Source organism: Vombatus ursinus, unplaced genomic scaffold, assembly GCF_900497805.2.
Source record: "Vombatus ursinus unplaced genomic scaffold, bare-nosed wombat genome assembly UNPS02014801.1, whole genome shotgun sequence".
NCBI classification, from domain to species: Eukaryota; Metazoa; Chordata; class Mammalia; order Diprotodontia; family Vombatidae; genus Vombatus; species Vombatus ursinus.
In genome coordinates, this window is record NW_020954579.1 from 11438676 (window position 1) to 11462111 (window position 23436).

At 36.2% G+C, this 23436-nt stretch overlaps 1 protein-coding gene across 1 annotated transcript in view; it reads right to left on the minus strand.

Moving 5' to 3' along the window:
* The window catches only part of MARCH10 (membrane associated ring-CH-type finger 10), a 197491-nt gene that overhangs the window by 49033 nt on the left and 125022 nt on the right, over nt 1-23436 (minus strand). Inside the window, 3 exon segments of the mRNA XM_027872972.1 lie at nt 3267-3376; nt 5814-5980; nt 21602-23015. Coding sequence (XP_027728773.1) covers nt 3267-3376; nt 5814-5980; nt 21602-23015 — 1691 coding nt within the window.

Genomic DNA, 23436 nt, shown 5'->3' on the forward strand with positions numbered 1-23436 from the left:
TACTATAGTGACAAGAAAGATCAAAACACACACTCAGAAGACAACAAGGTCAAAGCTCATACATCCAAAGCCTACAAGAAAATATGAATTAGTCTCAGGCCATGAAAAAGCTCAAAAAGGATTTTGAAAATCAAGTAAGAGATATAGAGGAAAAATTGGGAAGAGAAATGAGAGTGATGAAAGAAAATCATGAAAAACGAGTCAACGGCTTGGTAAAGGAGACACATAGAAATACTGAAGATAACAATACCTTAAAAAACAGACTAGGCTGAATGGCAAAAGAGGTCCAAAAAGCCAATGAGGAGAAGAATGCCTCAAAAAAGTAGAATTGGCCAAATGAGGTCTAAAAGCTTACCAAAGAAAATAATTCCTTAAAAATTAGAATGGAGAAAATAGAAGCTAATGACTTCACAAGGAAGCAAAAAAACAATAAAACAAAACCAAAAGAATTAAAAAATAGAAGACAATGTGAAATATCTCATTGGAAAAATAAATGACTTAGAAAATAGATCAGGAGAGATAGTTTAAGACTTATTGGAATACCTGAAAGCCATGATCAAAAAAAGAGCCTAGACATCATCTTTCAAGAAAATATCAAGGGGCAGCTAGGTGGCGCAGCGGATAGAGCACTGGCCTTGAAGTCAGGAAGACCTGAGTCCAAACCCAGCCTCAGATCAAACACTTAACACTTCCTAGCTGTGTGACCCTGGGCAAGTTACTTAACCCCAATTACCTAAAAATAAAAATTTAAAAATTAAAAAAAAAAAGAAATTATCAAGAAAAGCTGCCCTGATATTCTAGAACCAGAGGGTAAAATAGAAATGGAAAGAATCCACAGATCACCTCCTGAAAGAGATCCCAAAATGAAAACTCCTAGGTATATAAAGCCAGATTCCAGAGTTCCCAGGTCAAGGAAAAAATATTGCAAGCAGCCAGAAAGAAACAATTCAAATATTGTGGAGCCATAGTCAGGATAATATAAGATTTAGCAACTTCTACATTAAAGGATTGGAAAGCTTGGAATATGATATTCTGGAGGGCAAAGGAGCTAGGATTACAACCAAGAATCACCTACCCAGCAAAACTGAGTGTAATCAATGAGGAGCAAAAATGGATATTCAGTGAGAGGAATTTCAAGCGTTCTTGAGAAAAGACAAGAACTGAATAGAAAATCTGACTTTCAAATACAAGACTCAAGAGTAGCATAAAAAAGTAAACAGGAAAGAGAAATCATAAGGGACTTATTAAACTGTTTACATTCCTAATGGGAAGATGATATTTGTAACTCATAAGACCTTTCTCTATATTAGGGTAGTTAGAAGGAGTAGGTGTGAGTTGAATATGAAGGGATGATATCTAAAAAATAAAATTAGGAGGTGAGAGAGGCATACACTAGGAAAAAGAGAAAGGGAGAGGTAGAATGGGGTAAATTATCTCACATAAAAGAGGCAAGAAAAAACTTTTACAGTGGAGAAGAAGAGGGAGGAGGTGAGGGGGAGTGAGTGAACCTTACTCTCACCAGAATTGGTTCAATGAGGGAATAACATATACACTCAATTGGGGTATAGAAATCTATCTTAACCAACAAGAAAGTAGGGGGGAAGGGGATAAGAGAAGGAGGGGTGATAAAAGGGAGGGCAGATTGGGGGAGGGGATAGTCAGAAGCAAAACACTTTTGAGGAAGAACAGGTGAAAGGTAAGAGAAAATAGAATAAACAAGGGGAAAGGATGGAGGGAAATACAATTAGAAATAGTAACTGTGAAAACATTTTGAAGCAAGTTTCTCTGATAAAGCAAGCCTTCTCTGATAAAGGCCTCATTTCTCAAATATATAGATAACTGAGTCAAATTTATAAAAATGAGAGCCATTCCCCAGTTGATAAATGATCAAAAGATATGAACAGTTTTCAGATGAAAGAATCAAAGCCATATGAAAAAATACTCTATCTCACTATTTATTAGAGAAATGCAAATTAAAACAATTATGAGGTACTACCTCATACCTATTAGATAGGCTAATAGGACAGCAAAGGTAAATGACAAATGTTGAAGGGAATGTGGGAAAAATGAGACATTATTGCATTGTTAGTGGAGTTGTGAACTGATTCAACCATTCTGTAGAACAATTTGGAACTATGCCCAAAAGGCTATAAAAACCATGCATAGCCTTTGATTTAGCAATACCACTACTAGGTCTGTATCCCAAAAGATAGAAAAAAAAAAGCAAAAAGGAAAAGGACCTATATGTACAAAAATATTTATAGCAGCTCTTTTCTAGGGGTAAAAAATTAGAAATTGAGGGGATACCCGTCAATTGGGTAATGGCTGAACAAATTGTGGTATGTGATTATGATGGAATACTATTGTATTATAGGAAATGATAAACAAGATGGTCTCAGAGAAAGACTTATATGAGCTGATGAAAAGTGAAATGTATACAAAGTAACAACAATATTATAGGATAATCAGGTGTGGATGACTTAGCTATTCTCAGAAATACAATGATCCAAGACAATTCTGAAGGACGTACGATGAAAAATGCTATCTATTTCCAGACAAAGAACTGATGGTGTTTGAATGCAGACTGAAGCATACTTTTTTTTACTTTATTTTTCTTGAGTTTTTTTTTTTGTCTATGTTCTTTTACAATATGACGATTATGGAAGTGTTTTGCATGACTATACGTGTATAACTTATACCGAATTGCTTGCCTTCTCAGTGGGGGGTAGGGTTGATGAAGGAGAAAGGAAGAGAATTTGGAACTTTTAAAAATTTGGAAGTTTTAAAAATGAATGTTAAAAATTGTTTTGACATGTAACTGGGGGAAAATAAAATACTAAATAAATGCTCACTGACTGGCCAACTGACTACCTTATATTTTTAACATTTTCTGTAAGAAGTTTGGCATGTATTCTACAATTCAGCTAATCCTCTTGGAATCTCTGTGTATCAAGCAAGATATGTTTCTTCTTCTTTACCACATCTTAACGTGTTAAGATGAGAGAAATGTCAGCTCCCTATCTCCAGGCTAAATTATAGGCCTTTGCTTCAAGTTGCAAAGATGTAAGATGAACTAAAATTCTCAGACTCCCATCATGGATAGGCCTTTTGAGTTTCTTGAAATTTGGGCAAGTCAGCACGTATCTGTCTTGAAATTCAGTTGGTTTCAGTGTGTCATGACAGGTCATTTACATGTCATGATGTCACAAGCCCACAGGACCACAACAGAATGACAGGTCATGAGGTGACCAGTGAGCACATCTTACCCGAGACTGCTGATGCTTTCTGTAGTAGTCATTCACATTAAAATCATCCAGGTCAATGATCAGGCCCCGCTTACACATTTCACAGGTCTTTACTGCCCCTAGTTCAGCACCTGAAGTTAGATAAAGAATCACACGTTACCATTGACTGTGGATAGGTTCGTGTGTGCACTTGATTTGGGTGGATGATATTTAGAAAGGCATGTATGTTATTATTTGGTACTACAGCGAAACTTTAAAGCTGATTTCCATACAAGTTTGCTAACCTTGGACTGAGGTCTACTTACCCTCTTTGTAACGACAGTGATTATTACAAGTTCAAGTTTGGGGTCCAAATAAACTTTTTTAAAAGTCTATACAGGACTAAGGAAGGAGTGACCTTTCATGGCCAAAAGAGTACATACTCAGGCTCACAAGGATCTGAGCTAGTAAGTGATATAGGTACAGAGATATACATGCATACAGACATACGTACATATACAAATACATACACAAGTGTTGCTTTCAGGCCTTAGATGGATGGCATAGTCACTACATTATGCATATACAAACATAAATACATATATATGTATATATGTACATATGTGTATATATAGCATATGTATAAGCACATATGCACATACATATATACACATGTATTTTGTTCTAGTAAACCAAATTAACACTTTTCTTGTTTTTGTTTGTTTGTTTGTTTTTTCCTTTTTTTTTTTGGTGAGGCAGTTGGGGTTAAGTGACTTGCCCAGGGTCACACAGCTAGTAAGTATCAAAACACTTTTCTTACAACTGCTTTCATATATCCTTTCTGAGCCAAGTCCTTGCTTGACTTGATTCAAAGGAGCAGAGCTCAGTTCTCATTGTGGAATTTTTCTCATTCAGAGTTCAGTCACTTAGAGAATGTTGTAGACAATAACGTAGACAATTTTACTTAATCAAGAGGATTTTTTTTCACTCCTGAAAAAATTCAATTTAATAAATATTTACTTTTAAAAATGCACTGAGATTCAGGTTTTCAGAATTATGTATGATAATTAGATGTCCATATAGTTATTTATAGATAATAAAATATATAATAAATCTTATTCACTCAGAGGTCATTTGCCCTGGGTCCCTAAGCCCTTCTGTATTTCCAGCTCTCAAGGATGGATCAAAGAAGAAGGATCGCTATTATCTCATCACTGCTTCCTGTGAGCTAATCCCTAGCTTCACTGGCCCCACCTCAATTAGGAAAAGGATTAATTTGTCAGCTTATTTCATGGGCTCAGGACCTCTGCCCATGCCCAGCAGAAATATGAACCCATATTCTGGCACAGGTCCAAGCCACCTACAGGAAGATCGATGTTCTGGCCTATTTGTTTTGTGGATTTTTTTTTTTTTGCCACTTTTCTTGCTTCCCTCACAGACTTCTAGCCCTGGGTACCTAGGACTCTGGTCCCTGCCTGCTTTTCCTGGCCCCAGCTGACCTTTGGTATTTGTTCCCCCTACCTAGCTGGACCTATTATATCTGTTCAATCCTAACTGTATCTGGACTTCTGTTTGGACCCATCCTGGCCAGCTGGGTCCCATTATCATCCATAACCTGCTGTGACACTTTACTAACAGGACCTATGTATGTTTTCATATGTATATATTATGCATGCATATCTATAAATGCATGTGAACATCTCTTAAATATTACACATTTAAGGGCTATTTTAATAACCAAGTATTTCATTTGTGAGCTATCTTTCTTGTATTGATTTATCACTTACATAATAATTCTACATGAAGTTTGTGGGCCCTACTTGTTAAAATACTGGATAGAATCAAATAATTTTAGTGTTTAGTCATTTTTCAGTCATGCCTGCCTCTTTGTGACCCTATTTGGGGTTTTCTTGGCAAAGATACTGGAGAGGTTTGCCATTTCTTTCTCCAGCTCATTTTACAGATAAAGAAACTGAGGCAGACAGGGTTAAGTGACTTGCCCCGGTCACACAGCTAATAAGTATCTGAGATGTGAACTCAGGAAAAGGAGTCTTTCTGACTCTGGCCCTGGCACTTTATCCATTACACCACCTAGCTGCCCCAAAGTTAGGATAGAATCTTAGAAATGGAAGGGACTTTCAGAGTGAGTGCCCTTAGATGCTCCTTCCCCTCTTCCATGTGGTCCTTCACCATCCTCCATGGAGGTAACAGAGAAACGGAGTCTCTAGTGACTGGGAATCCTGTCCCTACTGTAGCGGTCCATTGTGTCTTTGGATATCTTGGGGTTGCTGCCTGTCTGACACTAATTAGTAAAGATAGATGCTAGCAGCATCACTTGATTCTAAGACTTTTAAGAAGTCCCACTTTCCTCATAAGCTCGGTAAAAAACGTATGTATTTGGAATGTTCCACTGACTGCGTATCTTGGTCAGTATTCTAAGCAAAGGAAAACAAGACTCTTCCATTATTTCCCTGAAGGCCTGCATGGCAAGTAAAGAGCAAGCTTACTTAGAAGACTGCTTGTCGGGCAGCATGATGAGCCCTTTCTGTCTTCACCCTGTGTTGTTGCTGCTGTCCCTCTCACACCTACCTGATGTGATCTTCACTTTCAGCCACTTTTTCAGGCACTCCTGGTGAACAAACTGCAGGCTTCCTACGCAACCACAGGGCTCCACCAGCGGGTTGGTCGGGGAACCCCCAGCTATCTGACAGATGCGGCATAAGTCTCCCTCCTCCTCGGAATCCTCCTCCAGAAGACTAGATGGAAAACAAGTTCCGTGTGACCAGGCATCTACACTCTCCCAATTGCCCATTTCCACAAATGCTAGTTACTGGGGTGTGAATGATAAAAAGAGAGAATAGATTCTCTTCTGCTCTCCATTTCACTTTAGCCAGTTTCTAGTCTTTACCTTGAAAGGCCCGCATTCTGATATTCTGAATATTGTTGCCTTAAACTTTTGTGATTATGTATAATATGATTAAGGATTCTCAAACGGTCTTCTTTGTAGTTCTAGATAGACAGATATAAGGCTCAACTGTGATGTTCCTTGTACAAGGAGCTCAGTGTGCAGGTGAGAAAATATAAGAGAGCTCTGTGCTTCCAGTTAATTGAGAGTAAAACAGAAAAACTGGACCTTACATCATGTGGTGAGGGCATTAGATTAGGTACTACCTATGTAAATCACATAGACAGTATGGGTCTACAGAGAAGAAAACAGAATTGAGGACGGCAAAGATAAGGAGACTATACCTCCCAAAAGAAACAAACTTGTGGGACCTAAAAATAAAATACCAATTTACTGATAGAGAATCTATACTGGCAATGTATGTCAATATAAGAACAACATATAATTAGTAGAATCTATAAAAAAGATCAGATCACAGAATGATTAAATAACTACCTCTTTTGGGGGGAAAACTACATGGATTCTGAAAGGGGAAAATTATTCCTGAATTATTTTTTGAGGGAGTAAATATGCATATGGATAAAATGGAACCCATGGGGTTGAATGCATCTAGGTTTTTAAAAAAAATCTTTAAAAACAATTTCATGTCAATGGTTTTATATATAGTATACACATGACTTTTAATTCCTGTAGATCACGGGTTCTTAACGTTTTCTGTGTCATGGACCCATTTGGCAACCTGACAAAACTTATAGACCCCTTCTCAGATGAATGTTTTTAGGTAGATAAAATAAAATACATAGGGTTACAAAGGAAACCAATTTTATTGAAGATTATAAAAATATTTTTAAAAAATCCACAAACTCATGGACCCCCAAATTAAGAACCCCTGCTGCAGACAGTTAAACATGACCATCTTCCTAGCATTCCTCCAGAGCCACGGGCCATTCCCAGTGGGCTGATTTGAGGATCTCACTGAACTGTGCAACTGGTAGGAGCCACAGACAAGGTGGGTGCACAAAGAGAAAGGATACTAAAAGACAGCAGCAATGTGACTGATTGTGATTGTTGTAGGAAGCTTTTGTATAGCTCTGTGTGTGAACAGAAAAGTGGAGGATGATGTTTCACTGTGAATAAATGCAAGGTGATGTATTGAGGGAAAATAACTATAGGATGATGAAGTTATTAGTTGCAGCCTGGAATCAGACACTGATACATGTTGTGTAACCCAGGAGGTTGTAACCCTATACCCTCCTCTCCATTTCCCTTCCCCCCAAACCTTTCCCTCCCCACCCCCAATATTCTAGACATTATCAGGAAGAACAGTGTAAACAAAATTACTATCCACTCCTTATATAAATTCATCCTTCACTGAAGTACTCCATTGTCTCACTGAGTCACATAAGGCAACCTTAGATTCTCAAAGATGACCCTACTATGCTGGAAAAGCTTTGAATGTGGGTTCTGCACTAGACGGCATGTTTGTCATCTGAGGATGTAATCTGAGGTAATATTGAAGAGACATGAGCCAGAAATCTGGTTACCAGGTGACGATTTTTTTTTTCTTTTGGATAAAGAATCTCATCAAACTACCTATTAAAGGAGGAGGGAGTAGGGATCCACCTTGGTAGAGAGAGTACTCACACATATATGCAAGCACGGGTGATCAAGGGAACTCTATACAGGACTGGGGTACCTCTCACGGAGCTAGGTATATGCTGTGACCCTTTGCTGGGATTGGTGGGTTTCACTGAAGATAACTGGCTACTGGGGGGGGAAAGGGGGGGTAAGAATCTTGTGAAGGAATTTCCTCCCTCTATAGTCTGTAAGAAAACTTGTTAAAAAGAAAGAAAGAAACAAACAGCTCTTCCCTTATCTTATGGAGTTTTTTTCCAAGATTTTCTCTCTTCTTTGACTTTCAGCAAGGGGGAAGAAGGGATTTCTCTTCTCTCTTCCCCTCCACCCCAACTGGCAATAAGGGCTTGCAGGAGAGACACAGAGATCTGCTTTGTTAGGTCTGAAGCACGACCTAGGGTCTCTGGCTGTATTCTCTTGCCTTCCTGTGAAGCACCACCTTCAGGAAATACTTATATGTAGCGGAAGGACTAAAGAAAGGCATAGCCTGACTCTCTGAGAAATCTGGGCTGTATGTTACTTGGTTTGTGCATATCTGAGATGAATATAAAATAGGTATCAAGATGTTACAAAGGGACTACAGGGGAGGAGGGGAATATGATGAGTGTAATGGGGTTTTTTGGAGAATAGAGAAATAGAGAAAAGTTCTCTATTTCATATTATTGTATTTGTTAACGCACTCCTGTGAGCAGTGATGTTCTTCTTTTCTGAGAAACATGCTGTTAGGGAAACTGCCGTCTGCTGGGCAGCCAGCAACCAACACAGGAATTCAGGAACTCTCACACTCATCAGATAGCCACCAGAGCTGGAAGCATCTATTTCTCTGGATTGCTAGTCTCTGACCTGTGCTCAGAGAGGAAAACAGAAATGCAGAAGAAGGCAGTCAGAGACCTGAGGCCTGCCAAGGCAGGTATATATGCCTCTGCTGCAGGCCACTGTGGGGGAGGGAGGAAAGAAATCCCCTTTCCCCCTTGCCAGAAGTCCAAGGGAGAGAAAGTGCTGAAACAGACACCTGAAAGAGAAGGGAGGAACCATTTCTACAAGTCTTCTCATAGATGGGGTGGGGTAAGGTGGGTTGGGATGGCTTTTTTAGGGGGGGAACAGTGTTATTCCAGAAGAGTCCCTCCCTCTGATACTGGATTGCCAGTTATCTTAAACAAAACCCATTTATCACTAAGGAATAATTAGGAATTTCTGTGTAATCTCATCAAAGTATAGGTATCTCACTCAGCCAAGGACCAGAGCACATGTACCAGCCCCATGGCGGGTAGGGAGGACAGTACACCAGTACAGAAAATCAGGGTTATCTCTGATTATATCTACATATATACCATGAACATATAAATATATTAAACTATGGTGCGTCTGGGACAGTGTGTGGGCTTTTGGCTGTTGTCCCTGAAGAAATATAATGAAACTAGACAAAGTCCACAGAGAGGAAGTTAAAGGGATTAGTGGAGATAGTTGTGAAAATCAACTAAGAAGATTAAGACTTTTCCCTGAAAAGATGAAAATTGAGAGGTCCATAAAATTTTTCAAGACATGGCCAAGGGGATAATAAATTGGCTTAATTAACGAATCCTGGCTGCCTATATCTAGGGGTTATTCCTTGAAGCTAGAAAAATAAGTTTGGTACAATCAGAGTATTACATTGTAGAAGGGTAACAAAGTCATTACCCTAATACACACACACACACATAAAGTATATATGTGTGTGTGTGTGTGTATGTGTATGTATATGTATATATATTAGGCTGAGAAGGAAGGGGTGGGGGAACAAGCATTTATATAGCATCTACTATGTGACACTGTGGTAAGTGGGTTTTTTTTTAAACAAATATTATCTCATTTGATATTCACAATAACCCTGTGAGGTAGGTGCTATTATTATCCACGTTTTACAGAAGAGGAAACTGAGGCAAACAGAATCTAAGTGATTTGCCCAGAGTCACACAGCTAATGTTTCGGGCTATGTCTGAATGCAGATCTCCTGACTCCAGGCCTAGTCCTCTATCTACTAGACTATTAGCTGCCTCTGAGAATGTTAACACCTTCAAAAAAGTTCAGAAAAATTAATGGAGAGTGGATCCATAAATCTTAGTGAATTATTATAGGAAACCTAGATGTCGTAGGGTCATCTCTCATTTTTTCTTTTTTTTTTTTTTAGGCAATTGGGGTTAAGTGACTTGCCCAGGGTCACACAGCTAGTTAAGTGTTGAATGTTTGGTCTGAATTCAGATTTGAACTCAGGTCCTCCTGACTTCAGGGGTGGTGCTCTATCCACTGTGCCACCTAGCTGCCCCTCATTTTTTCTTAAATCCCTGCTCTACACCCTTTTCCTCAGAATTGAACCCTCCCTTGTTACAAAGAAAAACAGTTAAGCAAAATACCTCTCAAAGCGTACACAACATTATCGCCTAATGGCCTCCTATCCCTCTCTGCTAAGAGAAGAGAGATAAGTATTATTACTGCTCTCCAGGACTGTCACTGGTTTTCCTGGTTCTCAGACTCTGGTTTCCTTGTAATGATATTTTCATGTATATTGTTGTAGTCATCAATCACATTCTTTAGGTTCTACTTATTTCATTTTGCATCCGTTATTACAAACCTTCCCATGTTTCCCTTCTTGAATTTCTCCTATCAGTTATTTCTTACTGCACAATATTATTCCGCTACATTTACACACAACAATTTATTTGGCTATTTTCCAGTCAATGGGCATCAACTTTGCTCCCAGTTCTTTGTTACCACAATAAGAGTACTGTTCTGACTAATGTTTCCATATGGGCTCTTTCACCTCACTAAGGTATATGCCCTGAAGGGAGATCTCTGGGTCAAAGGCGATGGCCAGTTGAGTCACTTTTCTTATATAATTTCAATACTATTTCAAGAATAGTTAGACCAATCCATAGCCCTACTAACACCATATCTTATGTATCTTGCCACATTCTCCCCCAACACTATTATCACTCTTTGGTCATTTTTATAAATTTGCAGGTTGTGAGATGAAACCTCAGTGATGTTTTGATTTGTGTTACTCTTAATTCTTAGTGATTGGAAATATATCATATGGTCATACATAACATATGACTTTTCTTTTGAAAGCTGTCCATTCCTAACTTTGAAGGCTGAACCAACAAAGCCTTTCCGTACTACTTCCCTTTGTATCACTGCTAAACTCAATACTGAGCTAGATGGAGTCATGACGCTATCGCTTTACATTCATGCGTGTGAGCCTACTTCAGATTAGGTGTCAGTAATATACATTGAGTAATACAACGATAAGCCCAAACCCATTTCTTAACCTTGTTAAGGGAACTTGAAACATTAAGCGATGATATTGGGCAGGGGAGATCTGTTCTATTTTCTAAGTATCTTTTTTTCTTTCTTTTCTTTTCTTTTGGTAACTTGCCAATCTTTCATTCCAAAATATTTTAAAAAGAGAAAACACTTACAAATAGCAACAAAAACCAAAGCTCAACAGTTGATATATGCTTAAAGTTATATTAATATTAGCCACAAGTCTGATCCTCATCTCAATAGAATCTGAGCCATTTCTGTGAAAAAATTAAGAATTAAGTGTTTGGTTCCTTCTTAGCCACCTCTTTCTGCATCCCTGCTCCCTGCCCAAGCACTGCCATATCCCCAAGCTGCCTCACAACCCACAATTACTTTCCTCTTCCTTTTCTCAGAAACCTCATTAAAACTCTCATTCCTTTAGTTTCTTGATCTTACCTGTCAGGAAGAAAATAGCTTTAGAAACTAATTCATATTGAGATTTCCCAAGACAGTAGCTTACCAAGTCACCTCTCCTACAAGTATATGTATATTTTAAAAAAAATACATTTGTTATAATCAAAGAACAAATCCTTCATAGTAGAATTTCAGATGGCACAAGAGTTGGAGGAGGTATTTTTGAACAGGGAGTGCTTTGAGTCTCTTAGGAATGGATATTCTTTCATATAATTTAATTTAGAATGGGAAAGCAATGCTATTAATCATTAGGTTCCTAATCCATATTTAGTTATAGAAACAGAGGAGAGCCCTGATGAATGTGCAGAAAGCAAACATTTTGTCATGGACTATTACTGATACTGAGAGACCGACAACTATCAAAGCTCACCAGAGGAACAAATGTGAATGTAAATTCTTTTGGGTGGCTCCTTCCTTATTCTCCTAGTCCTGATCCATCATTACTGAATTTCCTTATTCACAAACAAATGTGATTTTTGTCTGTCTGGATATAAATGGCTAATAGATATGTACTACATAAAGACAGGGGAGGGGTACTAAATTTTTTACTAATTACCAGTAAGGGGTAGGTAGCGGTTATTTGAGAGAATCTATCACAAACCTCTTCCTCTATCCTCACTGACTGCAAATTTATCAGAGCCTTTGCCACTGGAAAATATCCCAGTTAAAAGCATTTCTTTCTGTAGACATATGCTACCAAAATTCCTGAGTTAAAATAGATTTACCATATAGCCATATGATAAAGATGTGTTAACATTATGCCAATTAACCATTTAATTAATCTAGCTATTTGCAATTTTGCTAACATAGAGATGATCAAGGAATTCATGTTATTTTAAACGTGTTATTTATTTATTTTAAACATTATTTTCTTTTAAAATTTTGAGTTCCAAATTCTCTTCTTCCCTCACCCATCTCCCCTTCCCCACTAAGAAGGCAAGCAATATAATATCAATTATACATGTGAAATCATGCAAAACATATTTCCATATTAGTTTTATTTTTTAAAAAGCAAGAAAAATAAAAAGTGAAAATTATACTTCAATTTGCGTGCAGAGTTTATCAGTTCTCTCTCTGGAGGTGGATAGCATCATGAGTCCTTTGGAATGATCTTGGATCATTCTATCGATCAGAATAGCCAAGTCTCTCACAGTTGAGGATCATCACAACGTTGCTGTTACCATGTACAATGATATCCTGGTTCTTCTTATTTCACATTGTATCACTTCAGATAGGTCTTGCCATATTTTCCTGAACCCCATCCTCTACCTCATCATTTTCCATTGCACAATAGTACTCCATCACAATCATATGGCACAAGGTGTTCAGCCATTTCCCAAATGATGAGTATCCCCTCGATTTCCAATTCTTTGCCACCACAAAAAGAGCTGCTATAAATATTTTTGTACATAAGGGTCCTTTTCCTTTTTCTTTGATCTCTTTGGAATATAGACCTGACATTGCTGGGTCAAAGAATATGCACAGTTTGATAGCCCTTTAGGCATAGTTCCAAATTGTTCTCCAGAATGGTTGGATCAGTTCACTATTCCACCGACAATTCATTAGCGTACCTATTTTTTCCTCATCCCCTCTAGCATTTGTCATTTCTGATAGGTATAAGGTGATACCTCAGAGCTGTTTTCATTTGCCATTCTCTAATTAATAATGATTTAGAGTATTTTTTTCAGATGACTATAAACAGCTTTGATTTCTTCTGAAAACCACCTATTTATATCCTTAGACCATTTGTCAATGAAGGAATGGCTCTTATTTTTATAAATTTGACTCAGTTTTATAATCAGTATATATTTGAGAGATGAGGCCTTTAACAGAGAAACTTGCTGTAAAAATTTTTGACATTAGTTCATTATCTATGGTACTTTTTAGTAAAATATAATTTCCCTGATTATCCTTTTTGATCAGGTCTATTTATGTTTTTGCTTTGTCTGAGGTCATGATTATTATCCCAGCCTTTTTTTTTTTTTAGTTTAGTTGAAGCATATTAGATTCTGTTCCAGCCCTTTATTTTAATTCTGTGTGTGTGTTTCTGTTTCAAGTATGTCTCTTGTAAACAACATATTGTTGGATTCTGGCTTCTAATCCATTCTGCTATCTGCTTCTGTTTTATGGGTGAGCTTATACCATTCTCATTCAGAGTTATGACTACTGTGTATTTCTCTGCATCCTATTGTCTTCTGTTCCTTCTTATTGTTTTTATCCTGCCCTTCCACAAAAGATTTTGTTTCTAACCACTGCCTCCCTTAACCTGCCCTCCCTTTTATCCCCCTCCCCTCCAATTCCCCTATTAGGTGAGTTACCTTTCTATACACAAATGAGTGTATGTATATACTCTTCCCTCTTTGAACCAATTCCAATCAAAGTGAGGTTCAAGCATTTTCCCTTCCACTGTAAAAGTTCTTCCTTGTACACCTTTTTTCGTGAGAAAATTTTCCCCATTCTACCTCTCCCTTCCCCCTTCTCCCAGCACTCCTCTTTCTCACCCCTTCATTTTTCTAGATCATTCCAACATAATCAACTCATATCCATGCCATCTGTCTACATAAATTTCTTTTAACTACACTAATAATGATAAAGTTCTTAGGAGTTATAGGTATCATATTCCTATTCATAAATGTAAACAGTTTAACTTTATTCAGTCCCTTATGAGCACTCTTTTATGTTTACCTTTTAATGCTTCTCTTGAGTCTTGTGTTTAAATGTCAATTTTTTTATTCAGCTCTGGTCTTTTCATTAGGAATATTTGAAAGTCTTCTATTTAATTAATTATCCATTTCTCCCCCCTGAAGGATTACACTCAGTTTTGCTGGGTAGGTGATTCTTGGTTGTTATCCTAGATCCTTTGCCCTCTGGAACATCATATTCCATGCCCTTCACTCCTTTAACATGGAAGTTGCTAAATCTTGTGTGATCCTGACTGTGGCTCCATGATATTTGAATTGTTTCTTCCTGGCTGCTTGAAGTATTTTCTCTTTGACCTGGGAGCTCTGAAATTTGACTATAATATTCCTGGGAGTTTTCATTTTAGGATCTCTTTCAGAAAATGATCAATGGATCCTTTCCATTTCTATTTCAACCTCTGGATCTAAGATCTCAGGGCAGTTTTCCTTGATAAATTTCTTTAAAAATGATGTCAAAGGCTTTTTCTTTGACAATGGCTTTCAGGTAGCCCAATAATTCTTAAATTATCTCTCTTTGATCTATTTTCCAAGTCAGTTGTTTTTCCAATGATGTATTTCATATTTTTCTTCTATTTTTCCATTCTTTCGACTTTGTTTTATTGTTTCTTGATGTCCCATGGAGTCATTAGCTTCCATTTGCCCAATTCTAATTTTTAAGGAATTATTTTCTTTGGTGAGATTTTGTACCTCTTTTACCATTAGGCCAATTCTGTTTTTTAAGCTGTTATTTTCTTCAGTATTTTTTATGCTCCTTTTACCAAGCTATAAATTCTCTTTTCATAATTTTCTTTCATCACTCTCATTTCTACTTCCAGTTTTTTTTCTCTACCGTTCTTATCTCTTTAACTCTTCCAGGAATTCTTGTTGGGCTTGGGTTCAATTAGTATTTTTCTTTAAGGTTTTGTTTGTAGCTGTTTTCACATTGTTGTCTTCTTCTGAGTTTATATCTTTGTCTTCCCTGCCACTGTAGTACCATTTTATGGCCAAATTCTTTTTGTTGTTGTTGTTGTTGTTGTTCACTCATATATCCAGCCTATTTCTTGACTTTGAACTTTATATTAAAGTTGGGCTGTGGTCAGTGAGGAGACACAGTCTCAAGCTTCAGGCTTGTTCATGCTACTATTTTCAGAGCTAGTTATGGGGGTTTGCAAGTTTTTGGTGCTTCCAAGGTAGTGTGATCCTGGGAGAGGTGTTTCCTGATTCCCTGGCCTGCACGCTGGTCTTTACCCAAGAAGGGCCCTGGTCCCCTGCAGCCACAAGTGTTAGCACTTTCTTTGCCTCACTCCCTTGTGACTAACCCCCAGATCTCCTTTCTACCCTGGAACTAAGATCCAGAAATGCATATGGGCAATAGAGTTGTCAATCACTGCCAGCCCTACCCAGTGCCAGCAAAGGGTCCCCTGTTATCTCTTTCTTATCAACTGTATGACCCCCTACTGTCTCTGGGCTTAGAAATCCTGAAGTTGCTACTGCTACTGCTGCTAAGGCTTCTGTCGCTACTGCTGAGGCTTCCACCTCAGTGTCACAAACTTCTCTTGACAACCTCCTAAGTTTTCTTAGGCAAGAAAAATGTCTCATCTTGACCTTTTGTTAGCTCTGCTGCTCCCAAATTTGATTTAAGGTGTTATTTTAAAGTTGTTTGGGGTGGGGTGGGGCAGAATGTTGGTAAAATTCAGCTGGGTTGCCTCTAATCCACCATCTTGGCTTAGCTCTCCCCCACATTCACATTTTAAAAGGAGAGTTCCAGATTGACAAAGCATGCTTAATTCACAGTAAAAAGGAATCATAAGAAAAATGCATTCTGTGACTTCGAAAAGGAGCTAAGTGAAAAGTTATATATAAGACCAATTTCACCTCATCACCTCAAAAAAGTTAGAAATTCACACCAAATGAATGTTTAAAAGTGGCTAAAATAAGAGTGAAAGAAAAAATTCCCCACAAAAAAATAGCAGAGAGACTGAGGCAAAGAACAAATAATGAAAACTTTCTAAAATACAATGAAGAATTGCTATTGGAGTAAGAGAATGGCAGTTTAAAACTCCAGAAGAAGAAACTAATTCTATGATAACTACAACTAGAACTCCAGACAAGAGAATGGAATGGCCACAAGAACCCTGAGTGTTGGAAAGCCTGAAAAAAAAAAAGAACTGAAGGAAAAAATTAAAGAATTATATTATAGTTCTTAATGAAAAACTCAAAAGAAGACCTGATCATATAGAATGGAAGCTGGAAAACAACAGCAATACAATGAACACCTTGAAACAAAGAACAGAGAAGATAGAGTCCAAAATTCAGTAATAGGAAAAAAAAAGATTAGAACAAAATCAAAAGTTAGCAAAATTGAAAGTATAGCTCTATCGTTAAAAAAAAAACAACAACAACCTGAAGAAGATAGAAAATATAAGAATCACTGGCTTCCCCCCAAAAAACCCCTATAGATCATATCTGAATAAATCATAAAAGAATTTACACAAAAGGGCAAATTAAGATCAAATGAATCTAAAGCATACTACAGGAGATGAATCCCCAGTTTAACTCATGCATAAATGTGTCTTCTAAAGTACCAGAACTTCCAGGTCAAAGAAAATTATTACAAATAGCTAGGAAAAGACAGACTAGGCAAGAGTTCTTGTAAGAACTACTTACCACTACTCATCATTGATGAGAAATTAAAGAAAAGGCTGGAGTATTTCATGCTAAAAAAAAAAAGCAAAAAAAAAAAAAAAACAACAAACAAAACCAAAGGAAAATAGCTTGTACCTAAAAATAACTAGACAATTTTGAAAGTAATGTGTAAAATTTATTATATACATAAAAGGCAAGCATTATAAGAATGGTAATATACAGTTTCACATATTCTTCTTTTTGTGTTCAGCTGTATGTTTGGAAATGCTCTTTTTTTGGCATTTAAATTCATAGAAAAATTTTTTTAAAGTGATCAAATATTAATATGTCTGTTAACTAGAATGTAGAGTGTAGTGTATGAAAGAAAGTAATGGAAAGGTAGGTTTGAGCTAAACTATGAAGGGTTTTAAATGTCAGAGAGAAGGTCTGCATTGGGTCCTAGAAGTAAAAGGGAGTTATTGGGAGTCTAGTAAATAGGAAAGTTACATGGTCAGACTCATGCTTCAGGAATGTGGCTTTGGCACTATTGTAATAGAACTCTATTTTTCTCTAGGTCATGGTACCTTTATAAAAAGTGATAATTTGCTAGGGTAAAACTCACAAAAAGTGAAATATTTCATGTATCATTTATAGAATAGAATTTGATAAAAATTGCAATAAAAAAGTAACTATGAACAAAGGACACAGACTTAAATGGAGACAAAATAATGTTATCCTAATTAATGAGTGAGTCAAAGGACAAATCATAGAAACAATAAATAATTACATTAAAGAAAAAATAATATAATGAAACACATCTCAAAATTTGTGGAGTGCAGCTAGAGAAGTTTTTGGAGGAAAATTTCTCTTTCTGAACATTTATATTAACTGGATAAATGAGCTCATAATTTTAAATTTTTAGAAAAACCAACAAATTGATCACCTCTAAGTGAGTAAAAGAAAAGATATTTTGAAAACCAAACAAGAGATAAAGTAGGAAATGAAAATTATGTAGTTGATACAAAAACCAGATTTTTGTTTTGTTTTTTAAAGACAAAAAAAATCAATAAACCATTAGCTAATTTGATTTTTAGAGGAAAAAACAAATCATCAGAAAAAAGGAAGAAATCACAAGTAGAAAAGAAATAAATCAAATTATTAGAAACTACTATACCCAATTATATGTCAAGAAACTGAAAACTTAAGTGAAATAAATATTCATAAAAATTTAAAACGCTCAAATTAACAAAACATGAAAAAAGAAAATCTCAAAAACTTCTCATAAAAAGAAACAGAGCAAGCCATAGATGAACCCCCAAGGGGAAAAGAAAAAACCCTCTAGTCCAGATGGATTTATAGGTTAATTGTGTCAAATATTTGAAGAACTACTCTTTATTATATAATGTATTCTCAAAAATAAGGCAACACTACCAAACTTTTACTACGATTTAAATATAGTACTGATACTCAAACCAAGAAAAGAAAAAAAAAGAAAAAACCATATAGGGATATGCTATATACCATATAAAACCATATGCTAGGGATTGTGCTAGGAAATGGGAATACAGAGGCAAAGATGAAACAATTCCTACCCTCAAAGCATATACATTCAATTGAGGTTTAAAGATTAGGGGGAGACAACATGTACATATATAAGCATGTAAAAATATTTTAAAAATAAATACAAGATTTTTTTCCCCTGGGGAAAGCCAAACTGATAGTTGGGGATCAGAAAAAGCATTATGTAGAAGGTATTATGTGAGCTGTGCTTTGAAATAGAAGATTCTAAGAGGCAGAAGTGATGAAGGTGTGCATTCTTGGCATGAGAGACAGGAAGGGCAAAGGCATGGGGATATAAGATATATGTGGAGAATACTAAGAAGGCTAGTTTGACAGGATCATAGGGTATCAGGAGGAGAGTAATATATAACAGAAACTAGAAAGGTAGATTTGAAGCCCAGTTTGTGAGGGTCTTTAAACGCCAAACAAAGAAGATGGAATCGATAATTAAGAGCTTCAATAAAGTAGCAAGACAAAAAATAAACCCATGCAAATCATCAGTTTCTCTGAATATTCCTTAAAAAAATTCAGGAGAAAGGGATAAGAGGAGACATTTCATGTAAGATAAACTAGATTTAACTATCTGGGAAATGACCTACCAAGACACATATAAAACCTATAAAAATAGTACTACTACAAAATAATTATTATAAAAATAAAAGAATATCCTAATAATTAAAGAGATATTCAATGTCTATGCTTGGGCCTCACAGATATAATAAAAATAATGTTGCTAACCAATACTCTACAGATTTAGTACTATAACAATCAAATTACCAAGGGAATTGTTAAAAAAATAATATTTAGAGGATTCATTTGGAGGAATAAAAAATCAAGACTATTAAGGGACTCAATGAAAAAGTAGAAAGGAGGGCGCTTTTGTGCTGCCAGGTCTCAAACTATAGAGAAGTATTATCAAAACTATCTGGTACTACCTAAAAAATAGAAGAGAAGAACAGCTGAATATGCACACAGTAGACTCGTATTTGATTGACCCAAGAACACATAATACTGGAGAAATATCTATCTGACAAGAATTGCTGAGAAAACTGGGAAGCTGTCTGTCCCAAAACAGATTTAGCTCAGTATCTTATACTTCATAGTATAATAACAGTTGAAATACAAAATGTCATACTATAAAAAAATTTTGAGAAGAATAGAAAGTTATTATGGATAAGGGGAGAACTCTTAACAAGATTTGGGGAAGAAAAATTCCAGAAGACATATTAAAGAGTCTTGAGAATATAAAATTAAAAGTTTTTACAGTAATAAAATCAGAATGAAAATAGATTGAAAAAAAACCCTTTGAATTCAATATTTGATAAAAGCTGGAAATCCACTATTTGTATATGGCCTTTGACACAAATACAAGAGATTAAAAGCTATGCCACAAGTAGTCAAAGGAAATGAACAAATATTTTTCAAAAGAATACAAACTATCAGCAGGCAACTGAAATGCTCTTCGGAATTAATGATAATCAAAAAAATACAAATGTAACCAAATCTAAAGTATCCTTTCATATCCCTTAAGCTAGCAATAATGCTAAAAGCTAAAAAAATTGAGGGAAAGTTGAAGATTTTTTTAACCCATCTGCTGATTTTATCAGTGTTAAGCAAGCAAGCTCTGAGCAAAGAATTCTTCCTACCACTGCAGAGTGGCATCTTGTCAATGTACAGTCTTAGAGAATAGCTGTTAAACGACTTGCCCATGATCACACAAGCAGGATGAATTAGGGATGGGCCTGGAAACCAGGTATTCCTGATTGCAAGATCAGCTCTGTATCCTCTACCTTTCACTTCATAAGCCTATGTGAAAACTGGGACCTAATTCACTGTTGGGGCGACTGCGAATTGGTTCACTCATTCTGAAAAACAATTCGGACTTAACACAGGAATAAATTGTTTATACCCTTTACCCACTAATCCCTATTACTGGGAATACATCCCAAGGATATTATCAACAGTAAGATTCACAAGTATAAAGCTTTCCATATCAACCATTATTTGTGATAATCAATAGTTAGGAACAAAAATATGTGCTCAGCAATTGAGGAAAGCTGCAAAAAATTATGAAATATGAATAGCTGATAGTTAATAATAATAGCTAAGACATATGGCACTTTAGGATTTGCAAAGAGCTTTACAAATACTATCTCATTTGAAAATAATGGATTTTACTGTGTCATAAGGAATGACAATATTTTAAGAATTCACAGAAATGCAGAAAGACTTGTATGAAGTAATGCGGAGTAAAGGAAGTAGATCCAAGAGAATTATATACAAAATGACTTTAATAATGTAAACAAAATCAGCATTAGAAGACAGTAAAACTGGACAAAAACAAGGTCGATGTCGTATCAAACTGTAAGTTAAAGATACCTCCCCCTCTTTGAGGTTACTAAACAACAAACTCTCGGCTAATGTACTTTTGAGTATTGATTGAGAAGCATCTGTTCAAAACAAAATTTATCTAAACTTTTTTTTTAAACAGGAAAAACAGGAGTCATAATTTTTAAACTGAGAACATTTAAACATGCTAATTGAAGATACCCTAAAATCTGCCCATAAGACCAACAAAAAATTCTTAAAATGATCTTACCTTCTTTTCTCTACGCTTGAGAAAAATGGTACATGAAAATAAAAGAAGTAATTAAAACAGTATGGGGGTACTTTAAAATGTTGAGGTAACTGTGGTAACATTTTGGGAAAATTGTACTTGTTTGAAAAGTTCAAATTAGAGCAACCAACAGGCTGGATCTGAACTCAAACCTATGGGGAAATCCTCGGAAGTCATGAGCTGAATGGCTCCCAATCTTAGGGGAAAGCAGCTTTTTCAATTAAAAAAAAATCTTAGTTCCCAATTGTTTAAATCACTCAAAGGAGGAGTAGTTTATTGAATAGAGACAATAGACAGGAACTCCTTAGTCTGGATATTTTGTCTTTTTCAGAAGGTATCAGAACATTTGATGAATAATCATTTCAGGAACACTAAAGAATTAACATGCTGAACTGCTAAAAGTGCTGATTTAAAATAATTTTCCCTCATGAATCCCAAGATCAAAAAATTGAAATCAGTACTCTTATAATAAAAAATCATTTAAGTATCAAGTAAGCTCTATAAATCATTGTAATTTCCATACAAATCTCCAATTAAAAAATACTTTACAACCCTGATAAAGCTAGGACAAAATTACATGTATATAATTATGAAAACTCCTCACCTCTCTTGCAGTTTCTTCAGTTTGTCAGGGTCTGCCTTTGTCTGATGACTCTCCTTTGCATTTATGGAGTTAGAAGCTGCCATTCTATTTCCAGCTTCAATTTGACTTGGTAAATCAGACACTGCAAAGAAAGTAAAAGGTATTTCCTCTTGTATTGGCTCTGACATATGCAGATGGCCTCTGAAATTCATTCTTAATGGAGGAGAGCTGGGAGGATCCACAGAAGATGAGCCATCTTGTGAATTTTGTAAGACATCTTCATTTAGTAGAGTCTCAGGTGGTTGACTTGTTAAGTTCTTGTCTTCAATTTCCTTGACATAAAATGCAGATTCATTGGCTACTGGTGATGAAGTATCTTGGTTTTCAGAAGTGATAGATGGATTTCGACTTCTAATAGGCGATAAAGGTCGGTGAACATTAAACCTTGAGTTTCCTTCTGCATCTGAGCCCTGAAGGGCAACAGAGGTCAAGGATAAGTTTGCCTGGACCTCAGCTCGCTGTGCAGAATGGAGTAATAATCTTGGGGTATTATAAGATGAATTCAGTAATGGTCTATGAGCTGCTGACCTATTAGGAGGAAAGCAATCAAAAGAATTCCTAGGACTGTTTCCATAGGATTGCCTGTCTCTAATATAAGCATGGTTCCCAGGCCTAGTTTCCATAAAACTACAATCATTTGGTAAAGTCTCTATATTAAGACAACTATCTTGTCTGTTTTCACCTTTCATACCCCATGAATTAAATGAGGTTTTCTCACCTTTGTCATCAATACGGTCATTTTCCTTAGTGGAATCGCCATCAGGGATTTTATGATCTCGAGGCAACCTTTGTCCTAACAAGGACTGTTCAAGAACTGAGTCCATCAAATTACTTTTTCTCAATGAGCGATGAGCAGTTTCATTTCTTTTTAATGGACTTGGTCTACTATTTTCAAGGTCTTGTTCAGAGTTCTGGTTTTCAACTTGAGTTCCTATGATCCTGCCAAATCCAATATTTTTGCTATTAAAAGAATATGGTGGCTGTATACCAGCAAGTAGAAATTCTTCTTCTAAATGGGCAATATCCTCAGTGTCTTCATTTCCTTCTATAGTATTGACTGTGTTTAATTCTAAAAAGGAGTAAAAGTCTTCATCTCTGAACCTAACTGATGCCCTTCTTGGTTGCACTGTGCTAGTAGATGAAAGGGATGGTACAATGGATTCACCCAATGCCTGGGAACCATTTGCTCCTTGGAAAGATGGTGATAGAGGTAAAGATGACTGAGATGGGGAAAGAGCAGTCCAGTCTTTGGAGACTTTTTCAGGTGTTTTTTGATCTGCATTTAATTGTGAAGATGGAACTAAGTTTCTTCTCTCTCGAGTTTGCCTCTTCATCTTAGAATCATTTGACCAAACATCTTGTTGCCCTACTGAATCTGTAATGGAAGAAAGACCATATCATATTTTTCAAAGTTGATTTTGAGTTAATGACCTTTTTATTTAAAGAAAAAAAAGCAAAAGACTTTTGCATTTACATATGATCCTTGGAAAATAAATGCCTGAGGAGAATACATATAGTAAAAATGGCATTGGGAAGATAGGTCTAATACATGGTTGTCTGACCATACTATAGACGCTATGACATTTTTGTATTTATGAAGGGTGGGGCAATGTATGCATATAGCAAACTTTGGGTGCTCCTAGCCATACCTTTAGAGTTGTTAGGCATAGAGGTTAATTCCAGTGTAGTAATACTATCTGATATCTATAATCACTTTAAATATACTATCTCACTTGAGCCTTAAAAACAATCCTGCGAGTTAAATACAATAGGTATTATTATTCCCATTTTACCAA